Genomic DNA, 26852 nt, shown 5'->3' with positions numbered 1-26852 from the left:
AACAGGACAGGCTTCAGCAGTGGGCTCAGGTGATCAAACATGACCGTTGTTTGTCTTGGAAGGGAAAGGGACACAAGTGGTATCAGCTATGGTTAATTTGTTCAGCTAATGAACTATTTTGCAGAGTGAGACACTGACCCTTTGGTCATATAATGTCACCAGTGAACTGTCTTAGTGTAACAGTTGTTCTCTGTCCTGGTTGTCATACCAGACTTGGCGCACGCTAACATTTGATTCAAATGGAGAATGAGGGTGTCATGCTGAAAGGAAATCCCTAAATGCACTGTGTTTCTTTTCACAGTGAAACTAATGGCATTTCATTGTGGAGGGACAGTGACCCATAATACTGTAACCTAATAACCATGGAGGCTACCCTTCAAGTGAGTGCCTTTGTGCACTAACTACCTATTTGAAACAAGATTGGTAGAACTAGACTTCCCTCAGGAACTTAAATAGGATGACAGTTTCTTCAGCACTGTTTTCAAAGCAGCCCTTCCCACTAATGGGCAAAGTGCTCTGAATACCCATGGGATGGAGATAATGGATTCTTTCTAGCAATGTTTGGGTACTTTTTGTTTTAGTGTTTAAACCCCAAAGAGGCTTCTCAGAGCCATGATAAAGGTTAGAACAGCTCAGCTTTGTGGTAGCCAGTAGCTTCCATGTGAAATAGCAGGAGATATGAGGTTCCTGCTGGGTTCAGAGTGTAACTTTGAACCAGTGTCCCACTGAAGTGCTGTCATTGCCAAGATGAAAATAGCTCCTTTCTCCCACCCTGGAGAGTTCATGTACACAGATCCTGAAAGTGTTGTCAGCAGAGGTTGAGTCTGCCAAGATTTCTCTGTCTGTCTCAAGAGGGTGCCTTGAACCCAAGTTTCCCATATTCCAGGTCCATGCTTGAACCAGGAAACTGGCTACTGTTTTCTGCTGGGTCTACCCTTTCTGTGCCCTTTGTTTTTCCTCATGAAAAAAGTGAGCAACGCTGTTTCAAATGGAGACAAACCATCTTCTTTTCAGGAGTGAGTTTCTTATGTGAACTCAGTTTTTACTTTCTGGTCATCATCTCATCTAATAATAAAATTAATCAATACCATAACTGCTAGAATTAGTCTTGGCTTACACTATGCCTTTCAGTAACTGCCAGCTCAATAAACTGAGAAATAATATGAAGAATGGAAAGCATCTTGAGATCACTGACCATATCCAGAGAAAGTCAGTGCTTTCATTACTGTTAGGGTCTAAAAAAGAGAACAAGCTTCAAGAAAACCCTGTCTTCTGTTAGCTTATTGCAGAATCTAGGCTGTATCAATTAAAAAGTGATTACTGACCCACAAGGTTGTCAGAAAATATGAAATGCACTATCAGGATGCAAAAGACATTGCAGTGACATGTGGTGTGAAAATAGCATCAGGAGGAACACTTTGACTCCAGCAGGAACCATCTGATGCCAAAGAAAGTTTTGTTCATGCCCAGTGAAAGAAAATGTTGTTGAATGAGTCAGGTACAGTTACTGGTTGTGGGTTAAGGATACTTCTGCATCAGATCAATAATTTCATTGTACATCTGCAAAGGTGCATCCAATCCCCAGATGAAATCCAGGTGTGCCCATTCATGAATCCTCTTGTGATAGATAAGCCTCTTAATTTGAGACAGTAAAATGGCTGCATCCTTTGGATCTGCAAGCAAGTCTTGTCCTCCAGTCCATGCTGCAGTAGGTACAGTCATCTCTTCTACATTGTAGAGAGGAGGAATAGCCTGGAAAACATGAAGCAGCACAGGAATGGATGTCCAGGAAAGCACAGCAAACTTTAAACATGCATTTGTCTCTTTCTTCTGTCCAGTTCAAACTAGAGATGCCTAAACCAAACAGGAAGGAAGTGCCCTTGCTTGCCTTTTCTGTCTGTGCTTACAGGGATGACACAGCTGATAGCACAGCCAAAGGAAAAACACCTCCTGAGTTGGCAAAGAGTTACTGTTGGGTCTTTGCCCTCTCAGCTAGGAACTCATCGGGTAGGAACCTGGAACAAGACAGAAAATGTCAGGATGCCTCTGGATAAAGTCCCATTTTGGTCCTTTTGGAGTACTGGTGAGCCACAGAAGACATATATGGTCTAGTCAGAAAACACATGTGACAAGGATGAAAAGTAGCATGGAGTGGCTCTACAGGAGGAGAGGGGAAGTAGCTTGGGACTCCTGAGTTTGGAAAATAGAGGCCAGAGCAGGAACAGGAGACAGGCTTATACAATCACAAATGGTATAAGAAAGAGCACAGGAAATAATTATCCCATTATTTCTCATAACACAAAACCTAGAAGGCATCCAGTGACTTTCCAGGGGCAAGCAAATTCAAGACAAACCAAAGGAAGTTGAGTTTCATACAAGGCATCATTAAAACATGTAACTTGTAATAATAGGCTGTTGTGGAGACCTAAAGGGGAGGACAGTCAAGGATGGGATTAGAATCTTGAATGGAACGGAGGTTCCTCAGGGACTGCTTGAAGACAGTCTTTTAGCCTCTGGCTGCCAGAATCTAGGGGTACCTATTAGCTCTCCAGTTGCCCCCCTCCTAATATTGTTTCCTTGAGCTCTCATACATTGGCAACTGCTTCAATCAACTAGTAGGCAAGATGCCTCTTTGGTCTTATCCACTAGATGTACTCTTCTTTTTCAAAATTAATTTTCTCTCTTTCCGCCCTTACTCTTCTTGTTCCTATTGATTTCCTATTTAATTGAAAAGTTTTGGTCTTCCTCTCTCTGTCACTCTTTCTCTTTTTTCTTTTTAAAATTTATTATTGCCATTAGTGCTTGCATTCTTTCTCTATTGACTTCCAAACTGGAAAGTAGTAATACTTCCATCTACTTGTATTCTGAAAATGTGTCTCCTACTACATCCTTGCTCTCTTCCTGTGTGCTTCTGTGTTGTTCAAGGGTGATAACATTGTTTCACCAGAATATACCTGTTGGTATTTTTCCATGTTCTTCTTTGAACTGCCCCAGTCATAAGCTTGGAACTTCCCTGAATGGGCCTCCTAAGAGGATAAACAAGAGAAGGGTAGTTACAAAGCCATAGTTCAGGAAGTTTGGGGATTCTTTCCCTGCTGAGCCTCTGACTCCAACCTAAAGCCTCAATGGAAGTTCTTCTAAGAGCTACAAAAGAGGCAACAGTAAATTAATTAAAAGTCCCAATCAGTGAAAAGGAGTCAAATGTTTTGTCAGAACCAAAAAAATCATGGCTCCTGAAGAAAGACCCAGAGATAGTCCTGCAGGCAATTTGTTCTAGTTTGTAAAATTGCTATTAACAACTGCCTCCAGCAAGTTCCCCTTGCTGCTGCTGCCCTGTCCTTTTCTGACATAGTGCCATCACTCAGCTCTGTGGATGGCTCCTTCTTATGTTTTCTCTTCTGTCTCTGGTTTGAATACAGAAGTCACCATTTCTAGTTCTTTCCCTGTGCTCCTTGGCTTTGCCTACAACATGAGTTGTTACTACCATGAGAGACACCATCAATGGGATCTTAATATTGATGGTAAGGTGTCTGTTAACTCCTTTAATAGTAATAACAGCAATGACAATGAAGGCTTAGGAGTATCCTGCATGTTTGTACTTGCCAGTCTGTGGCTAGATGCTGAATTAACCTGAGTTAATTTGCAGAGCTCCCCCCACTTTTCCTTTGTAACCTTTTTTCTTTACAGGTCTAGGCCATGGTTACAAAAGCAACTTGATCAAATCTAATATTTTATGTAAATTCATAGACCAAAATATTGTTTAATTTTGAGTAAATGCCTGTGCAGATGTCACTCAAACATATCCATGTGTTTGTTATGTTGAAAAGTGCATTAACACCTCGCAAGCTCACTGTGCTCACAGCGGCTTCCTGCTCTGCTCCAGAGCCTGCAGTGCTGCCAGGAAACCTGTGTTGTGTGCAGCAGGTTCTGTGACTGAGCCCAGGCTTCATGAATCCTGAAAGTGTGCGCCCAGAGACAGAAAGGCAGCTTCGATCAGCACTGCTGCTGAGGATGTACTGTGACAGTACCTTGTAAGGGATATAGCTAGTCTACTAAATAGTTTATTAATTACAGTTCTATTGCTGTCTGAGAGCTTTGGAAACAGAAGATGAAAATACAAGGGCTCTTACTAGTAAAATTTGATATTTTACAAAGCAACCTATGTCTTGTTCATTTCTTGACTCTACATTGGAAACATAACTAATTTCTTAAGGTAAGCTCTCTACAGAACAGTGGACATCATTTATAAAAGGTACTGGATATACAGTAAGAAGAGTGATATATACATCTGCATACACAGCTTCCAGCACGCATGTTTTTATACAAACACGGCTTTTCATTCTTTGCTTCAAATATACGTGTATCACATAGGGTATTTCTATCCTGCTGGCAAAAGAAGAATCAATGAGAAATAGTGTTTTGAATTGAGATTTCAATTGTAAACCACAAATAGCTGGTGTTTCCAAGAAGTTAGCAATGGCTTCACAGCAGGATATTGGCTATACCCACTCTATACCATTCAGCCAGAGGTGAGTACCTATTTTGCCTTCCAGTAGTTTGCTAGTACCTGACTCCAGTGGACTATGTTCTGCACAGAAGTTCCAGCAGGGGTTTGTGCAATATACACATTGATTCGGTTCTGAAAGAAAATATTCAGTAAGTATTCTCTTCCTCCCTTCTATTCAGATGTACATCAAAACAGCTGTCACAGCAGTGTCATGTATCACTAAAACCAACAGAAACTGGAGTGACATGATCAGAGACTCCCTCAGAGTTACTCCATCTGTGACGATGTGTCAGGTTTGGAGTAGCACCGAAAGAACAACTCCCAACCAGAACATTTTGCAGGATGACTGAGAATCTAAAAGACTCTACAGGTGGAAAGGACAGAATAGAAAGTTAGTAATTTAGACCCCAGACTAGGTGGTTTTCTTCAGGAGTCTGTAACAGATTCTATGTGAGAGAGAATCACTGTTGGAGAGAATAGCAAAAGGAACTGCAACTGCCTGAGGAATGCATGACTTTGAAATAAAACACACCCTAGTCCTGCCGGGGTTTCTTAACACGTTGCTCTGTGATCCTTCTTCAGAGAACATGCTCTGAGGCATTTTTTGGAAAACTCTGGAACCCAAATTTCATGCCCAGGTGGTCTGACCTACAGCTGTACATAGCTTGAGGTGTCCAAGTATGTCCTAACCCTCAGTGTCTGCCAACTCTCTCAGGTACCCCCTAGGTATTCTGTGCCTCTGAGCATATCCCTGATGGTCCAAAGCTTGGAGAAGGAGGACAAGGCGGAATATGTGTGTTCCTTTCTCCTTTGCAAAGAGCTCCTGGAAACATGAAGAAGGAAGGGGTTTTATTTCTTCTTCTGTGGTGTGCCAGCATACTGAAGATCTCTGATGAGACCAGTAGTCACAGTATGAACCAGGAGACAGTGCCCTAGGTGAGGTCTGGCAGAAGCAGACTGCAGAGATCTGGGAGGCTTTGAGCAGCTGTTGATTGTAGGGGTTGTGCCAAGTGCTCTTCTGAAGAATGAGGCAGTGGTCCCCTGCCAGTGATGGGGCAACAAGCAGATATTGCTGTCTGGTAGTGGGGACTGTTCCGTGTTCCCTGCAATGTAATGCTGACTAATAGAAATTCAGGGTTCACACCACAGGATAGAAGGTAAGTTTTGGGAGCAGAAGCTTGAACTCTCAGTAGAGCTGGTAAGAGTTATACGTACCATGTCAATGTTTTTCAGGTTAAACCCACCCAGACTGAAGAAGACACTTCTACAAAGCCTGACAAAAGCTCTGTGGCTGCAAACAGGGACTATTAGCCTTCTTAGACACTCAGTCTGGGGAAGGAATTCTCTTTTGCCGAACAAACCCTGTGAAATACAAAGGTAACATTCATTTAAGAATGTACGCTTGTACATTGTGCTGTTGGTTTTAAATGGTGTTTGTGTCCTGTTCCTCTTCTCCAGCACTTTCAGTGGTTCTCACTTGCTTTTTCTTCATTTGCCAGATGATGTTCCCACAAACAGGAGAGAAATTAGATGTTTTTCCATTGCATCAGCCTGCTCAGGCATTACTCAATTTGTGTTACATCACTTTTAATGAAGAGATATGTTAGATGTTAATTCCAATTCGTAGTTTAGCTCTAAGCTTGCACATCAGTTGTGGCTTTGTCTACAGGAATCATGGAAACCTTTGAGGATCTGCATCTCTGTATCTCTCTGCGTGACCTGTCCTAGTGCTGGACTACTGCCCTAGATAAAAAGTTTTTCTTAATGTCCAGTCTGAACTTCCAAAGGCTTCAGTCATAAGCTAAACCTACCCACATGCAAATAACTAGACTTCATAAAGCCCTATACTTTCTGTTTATCCTTTTTAAGAGCTGAACAAACAAGTATATGGTTAAACAGTTGAAACCAAGATATCACATACCCTGAACAATTTTTCTGGAAGGTAGAGGAGTTTTGTTGCTGGGCTTCTTGCATACTTAATAGTAGTGACAGGTGCCAACGCAAAATAGAGTTTGATTTTTTGAGCCAGCTCTGGCATTGTTGAAAATGCAATGAAAGCTGAGCAAATAAAAAAGAAGAGTTAAGAAAATCGTCATTTCTACATTAGACTGTTTTCAGTATTTGTAAATGTTATTCTGCAATTTCAAACATACAAGCAATGTTGTTAGTCGTTCAGAGACTATGGTTCAGCCTAGATTTGTATAAAATCCCTCTTCTCCATGTATTACACACAGAATCACACAGAATCATCTAGGCTGGAAAGGACCTTGAAATCATCTAGTCCAACCGTTAACCTAGCACTGACAGTTCCCAACTACACCATATCCCTGATATCAGCAGCTTGTAGTCTTATTTCCCTCTTCAGAGAGAAATTTCTTTCTATATTTTGCCTTTGCAGCTTTCTTCCAAACCCATTTAAACATAAAAGCACACTTCTGATGTACATTCATGAATTTCATATACTATTGGGAGGAGCAGTTGTTTTTCTTCTGGCCAATCCAATTTAATATTTCTTTTGTGTTTGTGTGTGTGTGTGTCCTGTCCAAACTGGTCAACTTCTCTTTCTGTACTCTCATCTTCCTATTTTGTTTATTTTTGTCAACTGACCATCTGCTGTTGGGCACACCCGTGCATCTTAGAAAGAAACAATTTGCATGGCCCACAATAATTTCCAGTATAATTCCAAGTCAACAGATTTACAGCAGCAGTGCATTTGGCCTATTATATTTTATTGTCTTTATAATAAATCAAAAATGCCTATATGCTGAAAACAGCTTATCTGTGTTTTTCACACCTGCAAAGAGGCAATGAAAACCCCAGGTACATTCAGTATATCAAATCACATTTTACTCCTGTTTTTCTGAAACATTGGTCTATTGTGTGTAACTTACCAATAGTAGTACCTTGTGAATAACCAATATAGTACAATTTTTCCTGTCCTGTTTTCTCCACAATGAAATTTATTGCTGCTGGAAGATCAAACTTTGCCATCTCATCAAAACTGCAGGCAGAAGATTGAGAGAGAGGCATGCATAAATTAAAAATCCATTTGAATTCACATTTTTATTACAGGCTTGTCAGCAAAGAAACAACATGAACCATTTAGTGAATCATTCAGTTACTTTAGGTTCTGTGTTTTTCTGGCACTGGATAGGGAAGATACTACTCAAGGTTTTCTGGGGTATTTTCTCCCTTGACATTAACAGAAGGACTTCAGGAAATATCAGGTTGAATTGTAATGGTCTACATAGAAGGAAAAGCTGGTGATATAGTAACAGAGCTCTGTCCATGGAATCATGCATTTTATACAATTTGGCATTAAAAAAAAAAAGGTCTATTTTCAGATGTTCATTAAAATAAGTGCCACAATTATTTAAATTTTCTCCTTCTGTGGTTTTAGTGTTATTGTAATAGACAGAGTATCGTTTCTAAATAGCCTCCAAAACTGCCCCCAGAACTGAGTGGCTTGGACATGAACTGTGCAGGTTCTTCTGAGCTGCTCTGATGCTACAAATCTAGTTTGAAGAACTTTTTCTAGCAGTAATTAGAGGAAAGTAGTCTCTACCACTATTAAAATTCACATGCATGTATAGGGGCACCTCAGCAAAAGTGAATGTAAAGAATGCTTTTTAAAATGTAGCATATGTAAATCCCTGATTTAGCCAGCTTTAATAAATATGTAAGGATGGGTAATGGAGATGTCCTTCAATGGTTCAGTCTACCTGAATGCCCAGAATTCATCTTGATCAATGGAATAATTTTGATGTTTTCTGGACCATCGATTCCCTCTGCTATTTCCCATCCAAACATCAAAGCCAGCATCAGCTAGTATGAAGCCCAAGCTGTTGTTGGGCAGGTTTGTGACCCAGTTACTAGCATCTCCCAATAATCCATGTTGGAGAAATACAGCAGGTTTCAAAGCTGAAAAACAAATCAGAAACAAAACAACAATTTATAAAATTTCTTGATTTTCTGGTAGTTCAGGGACCTTACTGTCTCATATTCAATACTGTGATTTGTTCCTGCACCAACTTAAAGGGAGACAACTAATCATAAGAATAAAACATCCCTTTCTATAAAGAGAGAACTTCTAATCTTCTGTAAGGATTTATGGAAAAATCTGCCTGACGCCAGCAAAAAATAGCTGGGCACCCTCTGGTCATTGTTTGTACAGCTCTACTGCATTATCTTGAGATTCTCAACGCTGATATATAGAATGAAGGTGTGAGATTGTTTGCAGAGATTTCCTTTACCCAAAATATGAATCAGTCACTGATATTAACCAGGTATAAGCAAAAGCAAAACAAAATTAGAAGCTGGAACTGCTTTCTCAAAAAAGGCTGACTGGGCAGATTATAACCTTTACCTTACTTATTTTTTTTTTTTAACTTTTACTCATCAACTCTTATTATGAGGATATATGCTTCGTATTATAGTGGATTTTTATTATAAATAGGTGTGCTTGACATAAATCATGTTGATCTTGTGGGCTGTTCAGGGCAACCAGAATTCTCTACTAAAATTTCAGTCATGTATAAAAACTCTGATGGTCATTTCACATATATAAGGTATCTCTTTCCAGAATGTGCCCTATCTAGGCTGGTTTAGTCTTGTATTAAAGAACTGTACCTGGGTTTCCTTGATTCTGTGTACCATAAGGGATTCTGTTAATGGTAATGATATAACCATCTTCTGTTGTCACTTCATACTCCTCACTGGGGTACCCTTTATAAGTAATGAGCTCATTCTAGACGAGAAAGTACAAATGCATTTGCTTGCAGAAGTCCATTTCATATATTATATGCATAAGATATTTACAATGAAGAAATGTTAAAGAGCAGATACAACTGTGATTTAGTCTACATATATTAAGCATCTGAATGAAGCAATATCAGATTGGATATTGTAACCATAAAGCTACAACAGATTTCCTTCATTCTTTGTGTTATATCTGGGATTTGACTATTCAGTTAAAATCTGTTGTAAAAAAACTGTGTTATGGTACTGTCATACAATCACAAACCCTTGCATTCTGGTGATGTAAGAATCACTATAAACTCATAGCTTATGATTCCCATAGCTGAGATGAGGAGCTGCCTGGATTCATGCTCCTGATCTGCTGCCTGGGTTCATGCTCTTGATCTGCTGCAAAAATGAAACCAGTTTATTTAAACTACCTTCAGAGAAATCCAGAGATCTTCACAATTGCGCTTTCGTGAATGGCATATATGCAATGAGTACCACTGAAAAACTGACTACGTTATGAAAAAAACAAGATCAGTCACTTGCATAGTCACAAGAGAAATCACTAGCACAGCCAGTCTTAAACTCTGAAATAAATATTATTTTTGACCTGTAATATTCAACCTGTTTTGCTACAAAAGAGCACTGGTTTTTATAACTTGTACTCAGAGAATTGCTCAATGTAATTTGTCATGCAGGACAGAAACCCCAAGATTTTAACAAGTAACTAAAGATCTAAACAAGCTTGCTTTGCAAAGAGGTGCTCTTCTGTAAAGCTGGCCATTTCTGATCTATGCTGGTCATTCAAAAAGGAGAAAACATAAGCCACTAGTTACTTAGAATCTTTGGCGACAAAATGCTGACATTCCAGATGGCCATTCTTTCAGACAGGTGGATAGTGCTAGCAACAGCAAACTGATTATTTAAAAGGAAATTAACTCTGAAGATTTGCTAAATAAAGGTGTTTGCCTTAATTTCTATCAGACATAAGATGTTCTGTTACACATGCAGAAAGAATAGAAGCGAAAGCAGTAGTATATAGAGTGATTAGAGAGGATGAATTAAAGGTATCTTATCTAGTTTGTTATTTCTAACACCTAGAAACCCCTCTGCTGTGACACATGCATTCCTTCCATCCCCAGGTCACTCTACAGAGCAACTTACAATATTCATAAACGCTTCAGGATCCACAGCTCTCTTCATTCTTCTGAGTTCTTCTAAATAAGTAATTCCCTGAAACAAATATGTCACAGCAACAAACAGCCATATCTTCTCCCTGGATAAAACAATATATTCATCTGTCAGCAGTCCTGCTCTGCGCTTGTAATCCAGACAGGTTCTGTGCTTTTCTGATGAGGGAAGTGCTGCCCAATACTGAATGGAGTTAGGCTGGTACTCCCTACGTGTCAATTAAATGGAACGAAGCTGACTTTAAACACCTAACTGAGGGAGTTTGGCAGCAATCTGGATTCTCTGCTAAGATTTAGTCCAGGATGTTGCTCTCAATCAGGGCAAAATTATCTGTGAATCCAAGGAAAGGAGCAAAGGTTTCAGAGAAATGTATTTCACTTGTTCTTCTGAGAAGAAGTCACCTGCATTACCATGCCACACATTTGTTCTCTAGATTAATTAGGAAACATTTCTGGCTAACTCTGGGGAACACTGGAGTTATTGGGCAACTTGCAACTAAAACAATCACTGTCACAGTGAACTTTTCAAAGTGGAAACAACCAAGCTGTTGGATAGTTAATTGAGAAAACAAAGACAATTGAAAATAAACAAATTAAAATATTTATAATTTAATTAAGAACTTAGGAACTGAAATAAAGCACTTATTTATTTATTTATTACACTTATTTATTACACTTATTTATTTATTTATTACACTTATTTATAGTTGCCTAGAATAATTTATACAAAACTGATCAATGGCAAAATTTATTTAATGGAGAAAGGAAAAGAAAGCTTTGCTAAATGTAATGCTAGGTAGAGACTGAGTGCAGGGATGCCCAGTTTTGTTCTGGAAATAAAGAACAAAAAACCCAGAGAGGAAACTAGCCTGCTTGGATGCATGCATAGCAGCTCCACAGTCTGTCAACACCTACGTACTCTTAGCTCAAATAAAATGCAGTGTTTGAATTAGCATTCTCTCTACACCATACAAACCCCTAGAGGCCATGTCTAAACCTCTGTTGTCCCTCTGATAGATCTCTAAACTAGACTGAATCAGCCAAAAACCTCCATTGCATATATTGTTTTCCCAATCAAGAAGACTTCCTAACTTTTTTCCCAAATAATATAAATAGTTTATTTTTTTCTTATCACTGAATAATTTATGTTCTAACTTTCTAACACTACATTCTGATATAATGTGTACCTTGAAAATACTTGTCTCCTTTTGTAGAAAAAGGAGCAGACATTTTAAAACCTTTTTTTTACTGAACTATCCTCCTTTCTTTTGGTTGAAAGCCACTGTTATCTTATTCCCACACTTGCCATTTTCTCATGCCTCTCCAGTTATCCCAGAACTACCTAAATTCCGGCTAGGTGAGTCATGTTACTCCTCTTTAGCTGAAAGGAATCTTGCAAGAAACAGGCATCCTTTCACCAATGTGAGTTACAAACAAAACAACACAACAAAATATATTTGTTTTTAAATAATAAAGAAATTTCCTCAAGCCCAGGTTTGATACCATCTTTTGCAGGTCCCACAAAGCCTTCACCAGTTTTGGGTCAGAGATAAATTAAAGCTTTACCGACCTTGTGCCAGAAATCATGTATTCAGTCAAGTGACTGAGGCAACAGAAGATGGAAACTCAATCCCCAGCTGTTTGGAAGCAGTGCTGGGTAAAGATGGCAGCGAAATGATGGTCATGCACTGTTTTTTCCTCAATCATGCATGCAGCACCTTGACAATAAGCAGTTATTTCTTTCCCACTCCTCATTCCTTCTGCTATTACTTCAGCTTTGCTCTAGGGTAACACCAGAGAGAGGTGACTCCTTTTATTCTCAGACTTCGTGCTTTTCATCTCCTTAGCCACCACAGCTATAACAAGGCTTTTTATTATCACAGATTGCTGGATTTTTAAGGAGAATACCAGCCTCTGTGGAGTGGCAGAGCAGGATCAGGAATTTTGAGAACAAGTATGTTCATAGATATACCTTATCATACCTAGTGAAATTGTCAATAAACTTGCAACAATTTTCTTTTACTAAAAACCTGCCAATTCCAGCTTCTCATGTTATGTGGAAAGGATGGAAGGAACTCTGACTCTTTGATACTTCTATTGATGTTGTTGCACATACTTTTCTTTCATTGTTTTAATACTCATGTTTCTGTTCCATAATTTTACATTGTTGCAGGAGTGGTTTCAGGAGATTTTCCTTTATTCATATTTCACAGCTAAAATGACCATAAAATAAAATGGATATTCTATAAATGAATAGTTACAAAGCTGCAATGCTTTTCCATAATCTGTATGGACTCAGGAAACATTACCATATTGGCCACTTGTCTCAGTGGTCTCAAGCATACTGGGAGTGGGCCAGTGTTGCCCAGCAGTAGAAATTAGGTAGGTCTGAGTAGATTGTTAAGTCTTCAGGACTTCTGAACCTCTGTGAGGGTCTTCTTTTTGTGGAGTACAAGCATGATGCAGCCATGTTCCCTAACTGGTGTCCTAGCTATTACTATAATACAGACTTTGCAGAAGTATGATTGAGGCTTTTTTTTTTTTTTCTTTTCCCACCTGCATATTCTGCTATAAAGCTGGTGGACTTCACATTCTGCCTGTTCCAGCTTTGTATTTTTAAACCTTGAAGCTAATTATTCTTTCTTGTTCAGTTTCCCACACTTGTTCTTCCAAATATTCATTCTGTCTCACAGATACCATTCATCCACAGAGAACAGATGAGTTTATACACTGAGATGAACATCTACCAAGGTTTTGAACAGGCTTTGATATTTCTATTTATATCATAGCTTGCATACTTTCTCCTTGCAATCCTGGCTCTGGTTAGGACCAGAATTATTTATTATATCCTCAGAACTTTTTTAATACTTACAGACCAGAAAGAAATATGAAATAAAATCTCAGGAGAAGACCTGTTCCTACAAGATTTGCTAGCAGGCCTTCAAAGAGAACTATAATAGTCCGAGTTCAGGTTCTAGCAGGGAATTAGGAGAGGAAATTCTTTTCAAAGAGCTTGTTTAGAACATGGACTGTTTCCAAATATTGACTCTACACATTAGGTGGTTTTTGTTTTGGAATCTTCTCTTTATTTCCTTTCATATACTTTAAGATCTTTCATCTTCCCTGTAAGAAAACCTGGTTTTCTCCTTTTTAAAGCCTGAGTATCTTTTGAGGCTCAACATGAATTCCACAAGTGAACTGTTTAAATATGCATTTGCCTTCAACTACCTCATGCTATTTTAACTCATTAAGATGTGCTACTAACTCGCTATGAACAAAGCCAGCTTCATTCTTCAGTGTAAAACAATGCTTCTTTGACAGAATGAACTCAATAAAACAATATTGAGTAAAACGACAATGTCTAAATGGCATAATACCATAAATAGGAAATTAGTGGAGAAAGTCATCACTGCTGGTTATTGGCAGCATGTGTTTGAAGTGAGTATTTGAGATGGGAAAAGAAGATGAACAAGGGTGAGTGTTAGGCTGATTTTTTTAAACACAGACATGCACACTCTGTTGTAAGTTTACAGGTTTCAGGGGAAGTTACTCACACTATAAACAGGTGTATAATGCAGTGGAAATGCTTAAAGGTTGAAATGTTGCTGTCAGAGGTGTGGCTGCAGCTTCACTAATGTGGTCATATGCAAATGAACTTTAAACTGGTCAGTCTAGGCGTGCTTATATAAATGTCTTTGTATAAACTGTTGACTACGTGCTTGGTTTATGAAACCTCAGCTCCTTCCAGTGCTCTTTCTGGATAAAAACCCCAGTAATGCACAGGATATAATCCCTAGCATTTTGGTGTTTTCTGCAAACTCTTTGCTCTCCCCATTCCCTCCTGCTTCAGGAATTAGACCTGGCTCTGAAAGTGACCTAAGAAGAAGATATTTGAAAGCAGCTGAGTATAGCAGTTCTTCATGGATCAAATATATCCTTTTGTCTTCTTCATCCAGCTAGTGTACATAGTTATCAGAAATATTTGGCTATTCTGACTATGTTGAGGAGGGCCTTTAGAGGAAGGTATGCTTTACTGAGAGGCAGACTTGTTTTTGTGCAAATTGCCATGCAGGAGTCTCCAAGGGAACACACAGCAACAAAACAAAAGGAACCCCTCCATGCACTCATATGGCTTTAAAAGTATTTCATACCATAACAGTGTAAGCATTTGTTTCTTGAGAGTGAGAAAAACACTGAGAACTAAGAACGGGGTCTAACAGTAAGCTTTCCATGGCATCACTGGGACAATACCTGGTTTCTGGCAGTGTGGGTGCAACGCCTGTCCTCAGCCACCCCATCCCGTGCTATTGCCTTGTCTGGAGCGCTGTTGGGCCCCAGCACAGGCATGTCTCAGGGATGAAGGCAGAGCTCCCCTGTCCAGCAACGGCCCTTACACTTCCAAACAGCAAAGGGAGTCCTTCCAATGGAGTCCACACACAAAGAGACACAAGTGCAAAAGCATAAAGCATTAGTGAGAACAGGTGCTTCTTGGGTGAGAGTCTCTCCTCAGCTCTGGCAGGCCTGCAAAAATATTCCCTTGTGCTCATCATCACAGTAAATGACGTGGGCTTGCCTGGAGGATTTCCAGCAACTAGGCTGAGCAGCATAGTATTCTTAAGTGATGAGTAAGATAGTCCTGAGTTGGCACTTTCATAATTATGAATCTTTCACGTGACAAAGGTAAAGTAAAAAGTGTCAAAAGGAAGGGCTCAGAAGGGACAGAGAGGGCTGTATGCCTGTCTCTTCTGCTCACACTGCTGACATCTTGTCTGGGAATGTTCTAGGCAGGTCTGCCCTCCCACCCAAGCCTCACTCACCTGTAGAAGGGCAAGCTTGCAAACAAAAAGCTCAGCCCAGCCCCTCTGTTGACTTATCCAAAGGAAACATGACTTCTGAAAACACAAATAATTTCCACAGTACCTTTTGGCTGATGTTGAATTTTGTGAAATGTATGCAAGCCAGAATATCTTCACCTCTGAGGGTGGATGAAGTCTCTGTTGCAATTCATGAGCTTTGCATAACTGTTCAAATTGTTTTGCCCCACAATCTACATGTAATTCTTTTTATCCTTCTGCTAATTTTGTAGTAATGTATACAGCAATATCTCCTCACCCCCATATGTATCAACTGTAATTAGAAAATAAAGAAATTCACATATCTGCATACACATTCATGGAAAGCTGAATCAAAGTACAGCTTATTTCTCTTGCACTTGTTGCTAAATGAAAGCCTTGGGAGTGTGAACTCAAATCCTCTGGCAGAAGAACTGGAACCAGTACAAGTGCTAAGCATGAGTTACACTGTGTGTTCCCCAGTCAGCACTAGTCAGTGTGCCCCGGTCAGTCCTGGTGAGCATGTGCCATTAAGCACTGCTAAGCATGGACTAACGAATGAGGCTGGGGTTGGGTCAGACAATTTTCTCTGTCTAGTTGGCACTTCCAGCTCTGAGGATTTTGTGCATGAACTGTCCCTAATACCTTGACAGAACAGTGTCTAAGGGACATTTCAGTGCAAGCAGCATTCCTGTTAATCTGAATGAATATTCAAGTAAATTAATGAAAATCATGGCCGAAAACCTTACTTTTGTGCCCTAAGGGATGTCAGATTTTATTTATATAAACCATAAAGACAGGCATGTCCTTATTACAAGTTGTATTGACAGAGACTTAAGAGAATGGACTACTGGAGATAAAGAAAGTCACTGATGAGATTTGCTTTGAAAAAAGAAAGGAATATTTGAGAAAAAGATTTAAATGCGTTATTAACAGATTCTTGACACTAGCAATGATGTCAAAATTTGCATTCAATCCTATCAGAATTCTTCTGTGTTTAAAAAATCATTCCCTGAGCACTAGATATAGCAACATTGGTTTCTTGTCAGTTTGTACCTTACCTTGATTTCAAGCTCCAGTTAAATATTTCCAATGATTAGGGTATCTCTCTTGCTCTTCTTTGTCTCCTAATCTCCTAGTCATGATGAAGTCTTTACTGGTCAGAACACCTGTAGTCTTTCTCTTCTACTCGGTCATCTTTTTTTCATGAAACACACGAAGCCTTGATTATTTTGCAGAGGACTATGCTGCTATGAGTGAAAACTGGCCACAGGGCTCAAAATTTACCAGGAAACATACAGACAGATACACAGACAGCATAACCTCCTGAACATTGTTCCCTTAGGAAGGCAGCTAAGCCATCCTCCCTTAAGCCTTTGAATAAAATCAGTGTATGGTTCTATACTGTTGCTGGATTGCTTGTCTTCATATTTTGAAAAGGGATTGTGCCATTGCAAAACAAAATGAATTTTTAGAATTGTATAATTTTCAGATTATAAAGGCAGCTACAAATATTTTGCATAAAGGAGTTATTCTGATATTATAGACCCTCTGATGTTAGAGACTCGCCCTTAGCCTCACGGGCAATGTGCAGTGTAAAACTTGTATGTGGTACATATACTGGGTACCCCTGTCTTTTTAATTTCATAAGAAAGCATTTGTTTTCCACAGAAGGCAACATCTTAGGAAGCATCCTGAAGTTAGTGCCATTGCTTTCTGCATGGCTGTGCATGGTTCAGTTTCAACAAGGGAGGAACTGAAATTAGACCCGTTCAGAGAAAAACCTTGTAAGACTTACCTAAAAATGGGTGGGAGATCCCAGTCTCCAAAGGTTTTGGCATGTACACAGAAAGATATTTTACCATTTTGTGTTGTGTGACTTCTCACCTGGCATGTTCAATACCCTGGAGGTTGTTCCAGATTATACATAAGTGAACCATGTCACCATGTCACGTCCTTGTTACACCTTATGTCCTAGCAAGGGACATTGAGGAAGGCCATTGGGATGATCTGTGGAAGGAGCCAGTCTTCCCTTCCACACTGCGGGATTGCCTAGGTCAGCAGCTCTCCCACATGATGCCTTCCCCACACGTGATGACTTTCCCACGTGTGATGCCTTCCCCATGCTGATTGCTGCCACTGGCGCCAGGAAGGGAGAGCAGCATCACGAGCAGGTCAGCTCTGAGATGGCTTCTGTGACCACTAGTCTGTAATTTTCATTTGGGACTGCAGAGAATTACAGACTTGGAGTTTATTTATTAGAAATTAAAATCAAAGCCAGAGCTAGATAATGGCTTACGGCAAACTGACTTCTCTACGTGGTACACCAGCTGTCAACTAGTAGTGAGTGAAATCATAAATACAGGGTGTACATGCATACAGGGTGTGCACATGCAACCCTCTACTAACAATGGCTATTTTTTCCCTTAGATGACAACTCACCTCAGAGAGAATTTTGGGGACAATTTTGTTACAGAATCACAGAATTTCAGCCACTAACCTTTCTGCTTGCTTTTTTTTTTTTTTTAAATCTTTGATCTCTGCTGCCTATGGGACATTAGACAAAGTAAAGGACTCTAACAAAATAAGGGGCTACTCAAAACCACCAGTAATTAGTCCCTGGATCCATCAACAATAAGGAACCAACCATGGGTTTTCGTGCCATTTGAGATGCCTTTGGGTACCCTGCTTGCCTCTGGGATTTGTCCTAGGCTTTGTGTATATTCATTTTGGCAAAACCTGTTTCTTGCTGGATCATGTCTGGAGGTTGTGAGGTGATTTATCCTTATCTGTTAAAGATAGCTTTATTTACAAAAATATTAGTAAATAATGAAGACTGGATTTGCCGGTATCCTTCACTTGATTTATGCAAAGCAGCAGCCAGATTTTCAGATGTAGAAGAAGCTTTCCATCTGTGATGACTAATGGGCACTGGTTGGTTAAACTTGCGAACATCTGTTGTCTGCAAAATGTTCACTATTGGTAGCTGAACTTTATAGGAAAAAATAGGATGAATGAAAAGTGGGAGGACATTTATGAGAGGAATTCTAAACAGGCCTTTCACAGGCAATGCAGACTAGCCAGTTGTCTGCATTCAAAGCCATGAACAAGCTCTCCAGGATCAGCAGGAGCTCCCAGTTTTCAAGACTCTTCTCTGTGACCGAGGCATTTCTTTGAATAGGAGCTGAGTGTCTGATATCCTCACATGACTCCAGGAGCAGCAATTTTAGTGGAAATGCCAACCAACCTTTCAATAAAATCTTAGTAAATTTGTTAGTTTATAACACCATCATAATTTAAATTAAGGCTTTTCATAGCTATTGCAAGCATAGCAAGTATTAGCATGAGCTTATAGGGTTTGATATTATCCTTGGACTTCAGAATACTTGATAGGTAATTTCATAGTTTTTTATTCACTTTTTTGATGTTGTGCAGGTTAGAGGGGGTTTTTTGTTTGTTTTTTGTTTTGGTGGGTTTTTTCCCATATATATGATATATTTGGTTTTGGTATTAATTCTGGTGGTGAGGCTACTTTTTGCCCAGACTTTTCTAGTCATGATATGTTTCCTTACATGCAACAGACCATGGTGCTTACACACACACAGAATGGGTGTGTGTGTAACTGAAAAGCATGTGCTGCAGAGATTAGCCCTGTTAGCATGCTAGTCCCAGAGGGTTTGCTGTCTTCGAAACATCAAATGCACTATGTGTCAGCTACCCAGCATGCACACATGCATTTCTGTCTGGGAAATCACCATCAGAAATAGTGTAACTGCACCTAATTGGAGGCAATCATCCTGATATTTCCCATCAAAACAATGTGGATTTATCAGAGTGACACAAAATGAAATAGCAGGCTCTTACTATGCAATGTACATTTGTCTTGTTTATTAGTAATAGATAGGGGAGGTCATTTAGGATGAGCCTGTTTTGCTAAACACAATTGTAGCATGAAAAGATGTGGTATCACCCATAAGGGCTGAGGAAAAGCTGGTTAGCTGCAATTGTGGTGCTATAAGAACGTGCCATTCCCATACACACCCTGGTGCGCCATCCAGTCATGTCCATCTGCACTGTGGTGCACATTGTCCCGCTGTTTACACCACAAAACCACACAGCTATGCTGCAAGAAGCAGCATATTACACAATATGTTCAAATCATCGCAGAATTAAAAAGCTGATGGAGAAGTTATACAGGGTAATTAATTATCATGTATCCACATGTTTGCTTATGTTTGCTATATGTTTGCTTTCTCTAGTCTGTCTTCTGGTCCTTGAAGGGGAAGGAACCACTCCTAATATACGTGACAATTTCAGATCTAAATTCGACTATACTTTGCCATACTTCAACTCAGGATGAATGAAACAAATCTTTATTTACCCTCTCCTTGTTCATGATGTGAGGCCAGCTCCTAACCTAGCTGGTGTCCTGTCCCTTGTCTACTCTTCTGTACTTCAGTCTTCTTTGCAGTCCTGTCAATGTCTTCTACTCCCACTGTTTTCTTGCATGTCCCTCAGCACCTTCTGTCCCTTTTGTTTGCTTTTCATTTCAGTGTCTTGTCCTGTTTTCTTACCTACCTGTCCTTTTTCAGCTCTTCAGCCTTTCATAAATTCCTCCTGTTTCTCAGCTTTCCCACTCACCCTTTTCTATTATGTCTTCATGATCCTCATATGTATCTTCTTGCTTCACAACTGTTTCTCTTCTGTCCACTATACGTCTTTACATCTCATCAAGTGTTCAGGTATATCAATACCCCAAGTGAAATTCCAGTGTTTCTAGTTACTGAATTTCTTCTACTAAATCAGATTACTGATCTGAAGAAGTAACATATCAATGTCATACCACTGGTCTCTTTCTCCAGACTATACAGCAGTTGGCATGGCCTTTTTTAATTTGCAGAGGGGACAAGCAGATATGGGGAAAATGTACATTTGAGAAATTATCCTAATTTTAAAACAGAATCACTAACTTACCTTTGGGCTTCAGTCTTGGTCCATCAATGAACAGCCCTCAGCAATTTCACCTACATCAGAATTATATTTATATTAACTGAAGCTATTCCCTTCCTTTCCATTCCTGTTCAGTTCAGTCTAGTCTAGTTTAGCCCATTCCATCTACTCTATTCTCTGACCCATGTATCCTCCTGAAACTCAATATATTCTTTCTTATATAAGAGACTATAATGCAACCTGTTGTCTCAGGTCTTGTTCTGAATATCAGACATGTATAGTAGATGTGATTTCTGAGATGTTGCCCGTAAAACTATTCCCTGACTGCTTTTTGTACACGTCCATTTGTGAGCGGTTTATCCAAGGCAGAGTAAATTTATAGACTTGTGAACTCAGAGGTCTGTTAAAGTTTCTCATGACTATTTTGAATAAATAAGATTTTAAACATGATTAGATAGATCAAATGAAATATAAACCACAGTCTAATAAAACAGAAATTCTACTTGGCTTCAGTGCAACTTCTTTCTAGCATCTATCCTATGCAGGTATTGAGCCATATACACAGTTCCTCAGCTTCATAAGAAAACTTTTCAAAGTTGTCAAACTTTCTTAAAAGGATAGAACAAAGACAAAATGCTCTGAATAAAAATACCTTCTATCTTAGTAACTACATCATTAAAAAACATTGAGACTGCGAAAAGAAATTAATGTTTTTAGAAATGTGATTTACCTTGTAATTTCTAATTACTGTTACGTGAAAGCTCTGCAAAAATTGATTACAAATTATCATTAATGATTTTCTACTTGAGACTAGCTTTGGCTCCATCCCACTCAACTTGTAATTTTCACTGTGCTTGCCTGAGATGTACAATCTTTTTAGCAAGTAAAACAATATGTTTGAATGGTTCATCTGAATGCCAGTAACATGGGAGTTACAGTCTTATAAAAAAGGTTTAAGACATTGCCTAAGCTGATTTTTCTTACACTTTTATTGTTTTACTGACTTAGCTGCTTGTGGGGCAATAACTCAAATAATTACTTTTTTGATAAAACTATTGAGTAACAAAACTAAGCTTTTACATGATAGCTCCATGCAGTCCTGGGTGGCTGTAGGAGCATTTCACAGTGTCAGCCACACAAGAGTGGAAACCACAGAAAATACTAGGGCAGACAGGCAGCTGGAACTGAACTCTGGGTATTTCCCTTCTGTCATTTACAGCTCTGAGCAAGTAACAAGGAAGAATGGAGTCTGTCCAGAATGGCACACAGGAGGCTGTTTCAGAGCAGAACCAGCATAGTGATGCAATGACATTTCCATGGCAATATAAATTCTGTGTGGTATGTTTGCCTTTGTCTTGTGTGGTAGTTTGTATCACATGATCGGTCATGGTACCTTTTCTGAAAACGCAGTGTTCACTATTCACGAAGTAACTCATACATGTGGTCTATTTCAGGAAAGACCAGTGATGTAATTAATGTGTTTGGGGCATTCTCAATTGTAGCTGCAAGACACAAAGCAAAAAATATTAAATATTTTGCCATTTTGTGCCAGGTTTTCCATGTTTGAAAGTGTTATGTAAATGGAAAACAAAGACATACAGTAACAGCAACCTTATGAATAATATCAGGATACAAAAATTAAAGATCATTTGTATTTATAACTATCTGATAAATACATTAGCAGAGGGATTATGTTGTGCTTTCATTTGGAATTTTGATTTAGAAGGAATCAGCTTGAATGAGGGAATGTTTGTGCCTGTGACTACTAGTTGGAAGTGAAGAAATCATAAAACAAGTTAGCATCAGGTTGATAAAATAATTATAGCTTAAATGTGATAATTTAGTACTGGATAAAAGCCAGGAGAAGTAATGATAACAGCAGAGCCTTCTCCATTTCCAAACCAGACAGCAGGAATTTGCAACATCCTTCTTATGGCACTTCCACATGAGAGATGTTGACAATAAGTTAGTCATATTTTTACACTGTGACCACATGCAGTCTCGATGTGAAACATAAAACATGTCTGTTGCTGGAGAAGACACTTTGATTTCCATTTATGCAACTGATGATTTCTTCTGAGCTTGCAGATGCTTGCACAAGAAATAGATGTTGAGAAGGAATAATAATTAATTTGAGAGGAATAAGATGGAGTTCACTTTCATGTCTGGGCCTGGGTTTTTGAGGGGAAGGTGTGGCTAAAAGGTCTAATTCCCTTCCCAAACCCTTCCCTTCAAGAGCCTCCCAGATCAGCTTCCCTGCCATGCTGCCACAAATGTATATGCCCAGGGAAGAGCTTCAGGTTGTCTGGCCCATGCAACTTCACCCCCCAGATCTGGGAGCATGGAGAGGATCCAAATGTTGTAATACACCTGCACCTTCATTGACAGCCTCAGTCTTCCTGAGCTCATGGTATGAGCTCTGCAGTGTGAGATAAAATGGGATGTGGTCCCTTCATCTGACTGGGCTGGGAGGCAGGCTTTTTCCCATGCTGGGGGTTGTCTCCTCAGTAGGCACAAGAGTGAAAGAGGTAATAAAGAACACGGACAAAGCCTCCCCACCTTGAAAAGAAGAAATGTAGTGCTACTATATCAAATTCAGAAGTACTGTCACTATACCAAATTCCCCCAGAGAATTCTTCTTGAGCATGGCTGAGAGAGTAGCCAATGTAGAAGAGCTTCTTCAGGTCAGTTCTGTGCACAGTAAAACTCTTTTTGTGTACTTCTGTTTTCTCATGTTATTGAAGGAAGTAATAGTCTAGCAAAAAATGTTACTGAAAAAAACCCTCATTTTTTTTATGATCCAAAATTGGTAGCAACCAGCAGGCATCAGGAGTTAGAAGGTGAGGTTTGCCTAAAAACAACAGAAAAACTTAACAAGTTAGTTAGGGCTGCCATATAGTCTCCTTTCGCTGGACACGTCCCCTGTGGCTGACACCTTCTTTCCTTCTAGGCACAATTTAGTAGGTGTTACGTTCTTTGCAGTGTTGGAAGCCTCACCCAAAACTGCAGCTGCAAATGTGGCTCTCCAGGGAGAGCAACTGTAGGTGCAGTGGGTGATGCACCAGCTGGGGAGCAGGGTGCCAGCAGGGAGCTGGGGGTTGACAAGCAAGATTGGGTATCTGGGCAAGTACCAAACGCAGCCCCTCTTACAGGGGAGTTTTGGAGAAGGAGTCAGTGAAAGGAGGGTTAAGGCAGGGAGGAATTGTGCAATAACGGCACAGTATGTATAATTTTGTATAGCATTGGTTGATCAAGATATTTCTTTTTAAATAGCTCTTCTGAATGAGGCCAGCTCTGGGGTAGACAAGGTTGGGGTGAAGGAGAGGCTGGGCGGAAAGTGTTAAGATGCTGTTCACATCTTCCTTCTGTGCTGTACGAAGTCCCCTTTAGGTACAGGCTAGAATGAGGAGGAACTGTCAGAAAACATTACTCTTCTGTTTTTTTTTTTTCTTTTCCTCTTTTTTTTTTTTTTTTTTTGGTCTGAAATATGGATTCCCTCTTTAGTCTGTGATCCAAACACCTGGGTTGGAAAATCAGGTTCCTGGTGTTTTGCATAAAGCCTCAAAACAAGATTCAATAAAGTCACATGCTGAGTGAATAGCTGCCTAGAATTAGTTTCCTAAAGGTACCTTAATCATTCACTAAGTTATAACCTAAGTGCAGTCATTTCACCAGTGGTATGCAAGCTGATATATGGCAGCTGAAAGCCAGATTCCTGCTTTTGCCCACCCCATGTCAAGCAGAGAAGGGAGTTGACAGCTCCGAGAAATCCCAGGCAGGTTTGGACCTGGTTTCTCGTTCCTGTAACTTCCTGCACAGCACAAAATGCAGGAGTCCAGTCAAAACAGAACCTGCATTTCTGGCCAAGCACATGGGAGAATCTCCTGAATGGGATGGGAGAAGGTGCAGGGCTGAGGAGTGGTAGGGTTGCAGATGTGTGAGCATGCAGCATTTGGAATTGAGTGGAGACAGGTCCTCTCCTTCATGTGGACATGACTCAATATTGAATTAGGAGCCACCCATGCCACTAATGCCAGTATCAGTGCTTGCTGTCATGAGCGTTGCACATGCAGATATGAGCAGCACATATCTGATTTTGAGTACTGACACTACAGAAACTGAACACTTTTCTCTCCAAATGTACCTTATTTTCATGGGTAAACCATTCATACCCCTGTTTCAAATACAGAGTAGTGCTGGGGGCCAAAGTCCCTGGTGGGGAAGGTAGGGAGTTTGGAGGGTGACCATCTAAGCACCTGATGTGAGGTGGGAACACTGTGGCGGGGCAGGTAGCGTACCTGCCTTTGGGGCTGTGCAACAACTACTTGTACTAGTGTGCAGTGGAGGCAGAGAAGAATTGTAGTCAAAGCCTGCACTGAAATCTGGTTTTAGTTCACTAAATCGTGATGGGGGCTGTCAAGTAGCATTGTCGTGTTTTCACTGCACATGTACATGCAAAGGAAGGAAATTTTTCCTCATGCAGGGAAATCTTTGGAGGAAATTTTGAAGGAAACAATTTCTGCCAGGATTACCTCACAGAGTTTTACCTTACACATGTATTTCTTGTGGATGATTCATCTTGTTTCCTTTCAGTATGTGAATCCATAGGAGTTTATAGCTTTATACACGCTTAACTCAGTGGATTAATCTCAATGGATTAGCTGTATCATGACTAAACTGTAATGCAGGCAAAAATTTTAAAGCAGTGTTCATGTGGTGCTGTGTGGACTCAGAGCTCAGGCAGCTCAAATTCAGATATCACTGCACTGCACAGTTAATAGCGTCAAGTTCTTCCTCTTTTTCTTTTCCTGCAATTACCCTGCATATTTCGTATACAGACCCCCCAACAGCTCTCTACAGCATCTCTGGTGCTTTCAATAGCCCCTGGGGTGACCCTCACAGCTAGAGGTAGGGAGAGGGGCCAACAGAGTAGTGCACACTTGAGTGAATAATCTCTGAGCCCTCTACAAAGTCATCTGACACCCCCTGAGGCTGAACATTTCCTCTGCACTGGGATTTTAAAGAAAGCCTGAGGCGGCATTTCTTTAAGCAGTTGAGCTGCTCTAACAGCCTGCTGCCTCTGAAAGAGGTGCTTTTATCCCCCATCCCCTTCATTTTGTGGCTGGCCCTTCCTTCCATTAATTTATTTGGCTCATTACCCAAGAAGATAGTCACCCACTTTCTTTTTCCTAATTATTTTATCTCTGGGCTAACAAGCTCTGTATGCTGATGAAGCTGGAAGATAGCACCAGGGATGGGATGGGTGGTGAGGAGCAGAGTAGGGATGTACAAATGGACTCCTTGGCAGGGGCTACCCATGGAGCAGCTCAGCCCCTGTGGTGGGATCACACCCATCTGGTGCTGTTTGGGGCACAATCCAGCTGTCTCTGGAGGAACATCTACTTCCCTGGCACTGGTGCAGGCTCTTGGCAGACTCTAGGGTGAGCCAGCCATGGACCTTAACTGAACAGGCAATTAAATACCACAGAAAAGATGACCAGCTTTTTTCCAGTGTTCATATCCTGAGCCAGCTAGCTGTGGGGCTGGAGAATAGCCAGGCCGACACAAAGGAGCAGTCAAGAAAGCAACCAGGTCCAGTGCTGTCTCCAGGAACCACCTCACCTGTAGCTTCCCCCAGTCTTGCTTCCCAAGGAAAACCTACAACAGCTTTCAAAAGATGGGCCTAAAAACTGAAATACCTAGTTCTGCAAACTCTAATGATTGCAAGCTCATTTTACGCTTTTCACAGAGCAATGGAATTTGCTCCCCACACACTTCAGGGTGCCACAGGTGCTCTCACTGCATTGCTTCTCCCCTTGCCAGCTGACCCTGATGCTCCACCAGAACGAAGCATGGGGCTGACTCAGTAAGGGTTGAAGGAATGAAATTTGTCACAGCACAGCTGTCCCCACCCGGGCTGCCCTGGAGCTTTGCTTGGGGCTAGAGAGGAGGCTGCAGAAATGTGGTCTTTCTCTTGTCAGCAGATTGCTTGATCTATTGGGAGCAATGCCTCTTCAACAAACCTTATCTCTGTGCATATAATTAGTTATGCAATGTTCAAAGAAGAGCCTTGGATGATACAGAAAGTTGAGTTTGCTAATGAGAGTGAGTCTAATTGCAGATCAGATGTGTGATTGTGCTGGGGAGCCAGCTCTGAGCACGGCCTCTTGGGACAGAGTTGGCAAAGGTGGGTACCCTGTTAGTATGGCTGGGTCAAGACCTTTGTTGGTGCAGGTATGCTGTTTGGCCACCAGCTTTAGAGGAGAATAGCTTTATTTTTATTTCTTAATGTGATTAATACATTAGTTTAAGGGTGGAGCTGTGTTTGGATACTGGGCTTGCTGTTATCAGTTGTGCAGCGTTAGTCTATAAACAGGCACAATTTTCTGAAGACATTTTTGCAGGTGCAAAACCTCCCTAAAGGCAGATGTGTACGTGACTCTTCCCCAGCATGCAATTGCAGGGTGGAGAGTTAATTTGTGCAGCCAGAAGGAGGAGGGCTCTAATCCATGTATCATGTTTAGAATAGATTGATACCAGCTATCATTTTAAATGTTGGTGATGCAACAAGAAGCTTGTTGTTTATGTCTGATTGTAGGAATGACAAGTGTGTGCAACCATTCATAAGCT

General features: G+C 40.4%; 1 protein-coding gene across 1 annotated transcript; it reads right to left on the bottom strand.

Annotated features, from left to right (window-relative positions):
* Positions 1–1518: 1518 nt before the first annotated feature.
* On the bottom strand, positions 1519–12027 carry LOC141945637 (lipase member M-like). The gene is made up of 10 exons (XM_074874013.1): positions 12011–12027; positions 10415–10526; positions 9137–9254; positions 8230–8428; positions 7399–7508; positions 6429–6565; positions 5723–5869; positions 4568–4639; positions 2955–3026; positions 1519–1752 (listed from the first exon to the last, which is right to left on the bottom strand). Exons 1-10 carry the CDS (start codon positions 12025–12027, stop codon positions 1519–1521), a joined length of 1218 nt encoding a protein of 405 aa, XP_074730114.1.
* Between the last annotated feature and the right edge of the window lie 14825 nt (positions 12028–26852).

The sequence above is a fragment of the Strix uralensis genome, chromosome 7 (genome assembly GCF_047716275.1).
Source record: "Strix uralensis isolate ZFMK-TIS-50842 chromosome 7, bStrUra1, whole genome shotgun sequence".
NCBI lineage: Eukaryota > Metazoa > Chordata > Aves > Strigiformes > Strigidae > Strix > Strix uralensis.
The sequence above is the reverse complement of the archived record's forward strand: the minus strand, read 5'-3'. Positions and strand labels throughout refer to the sequence as shown.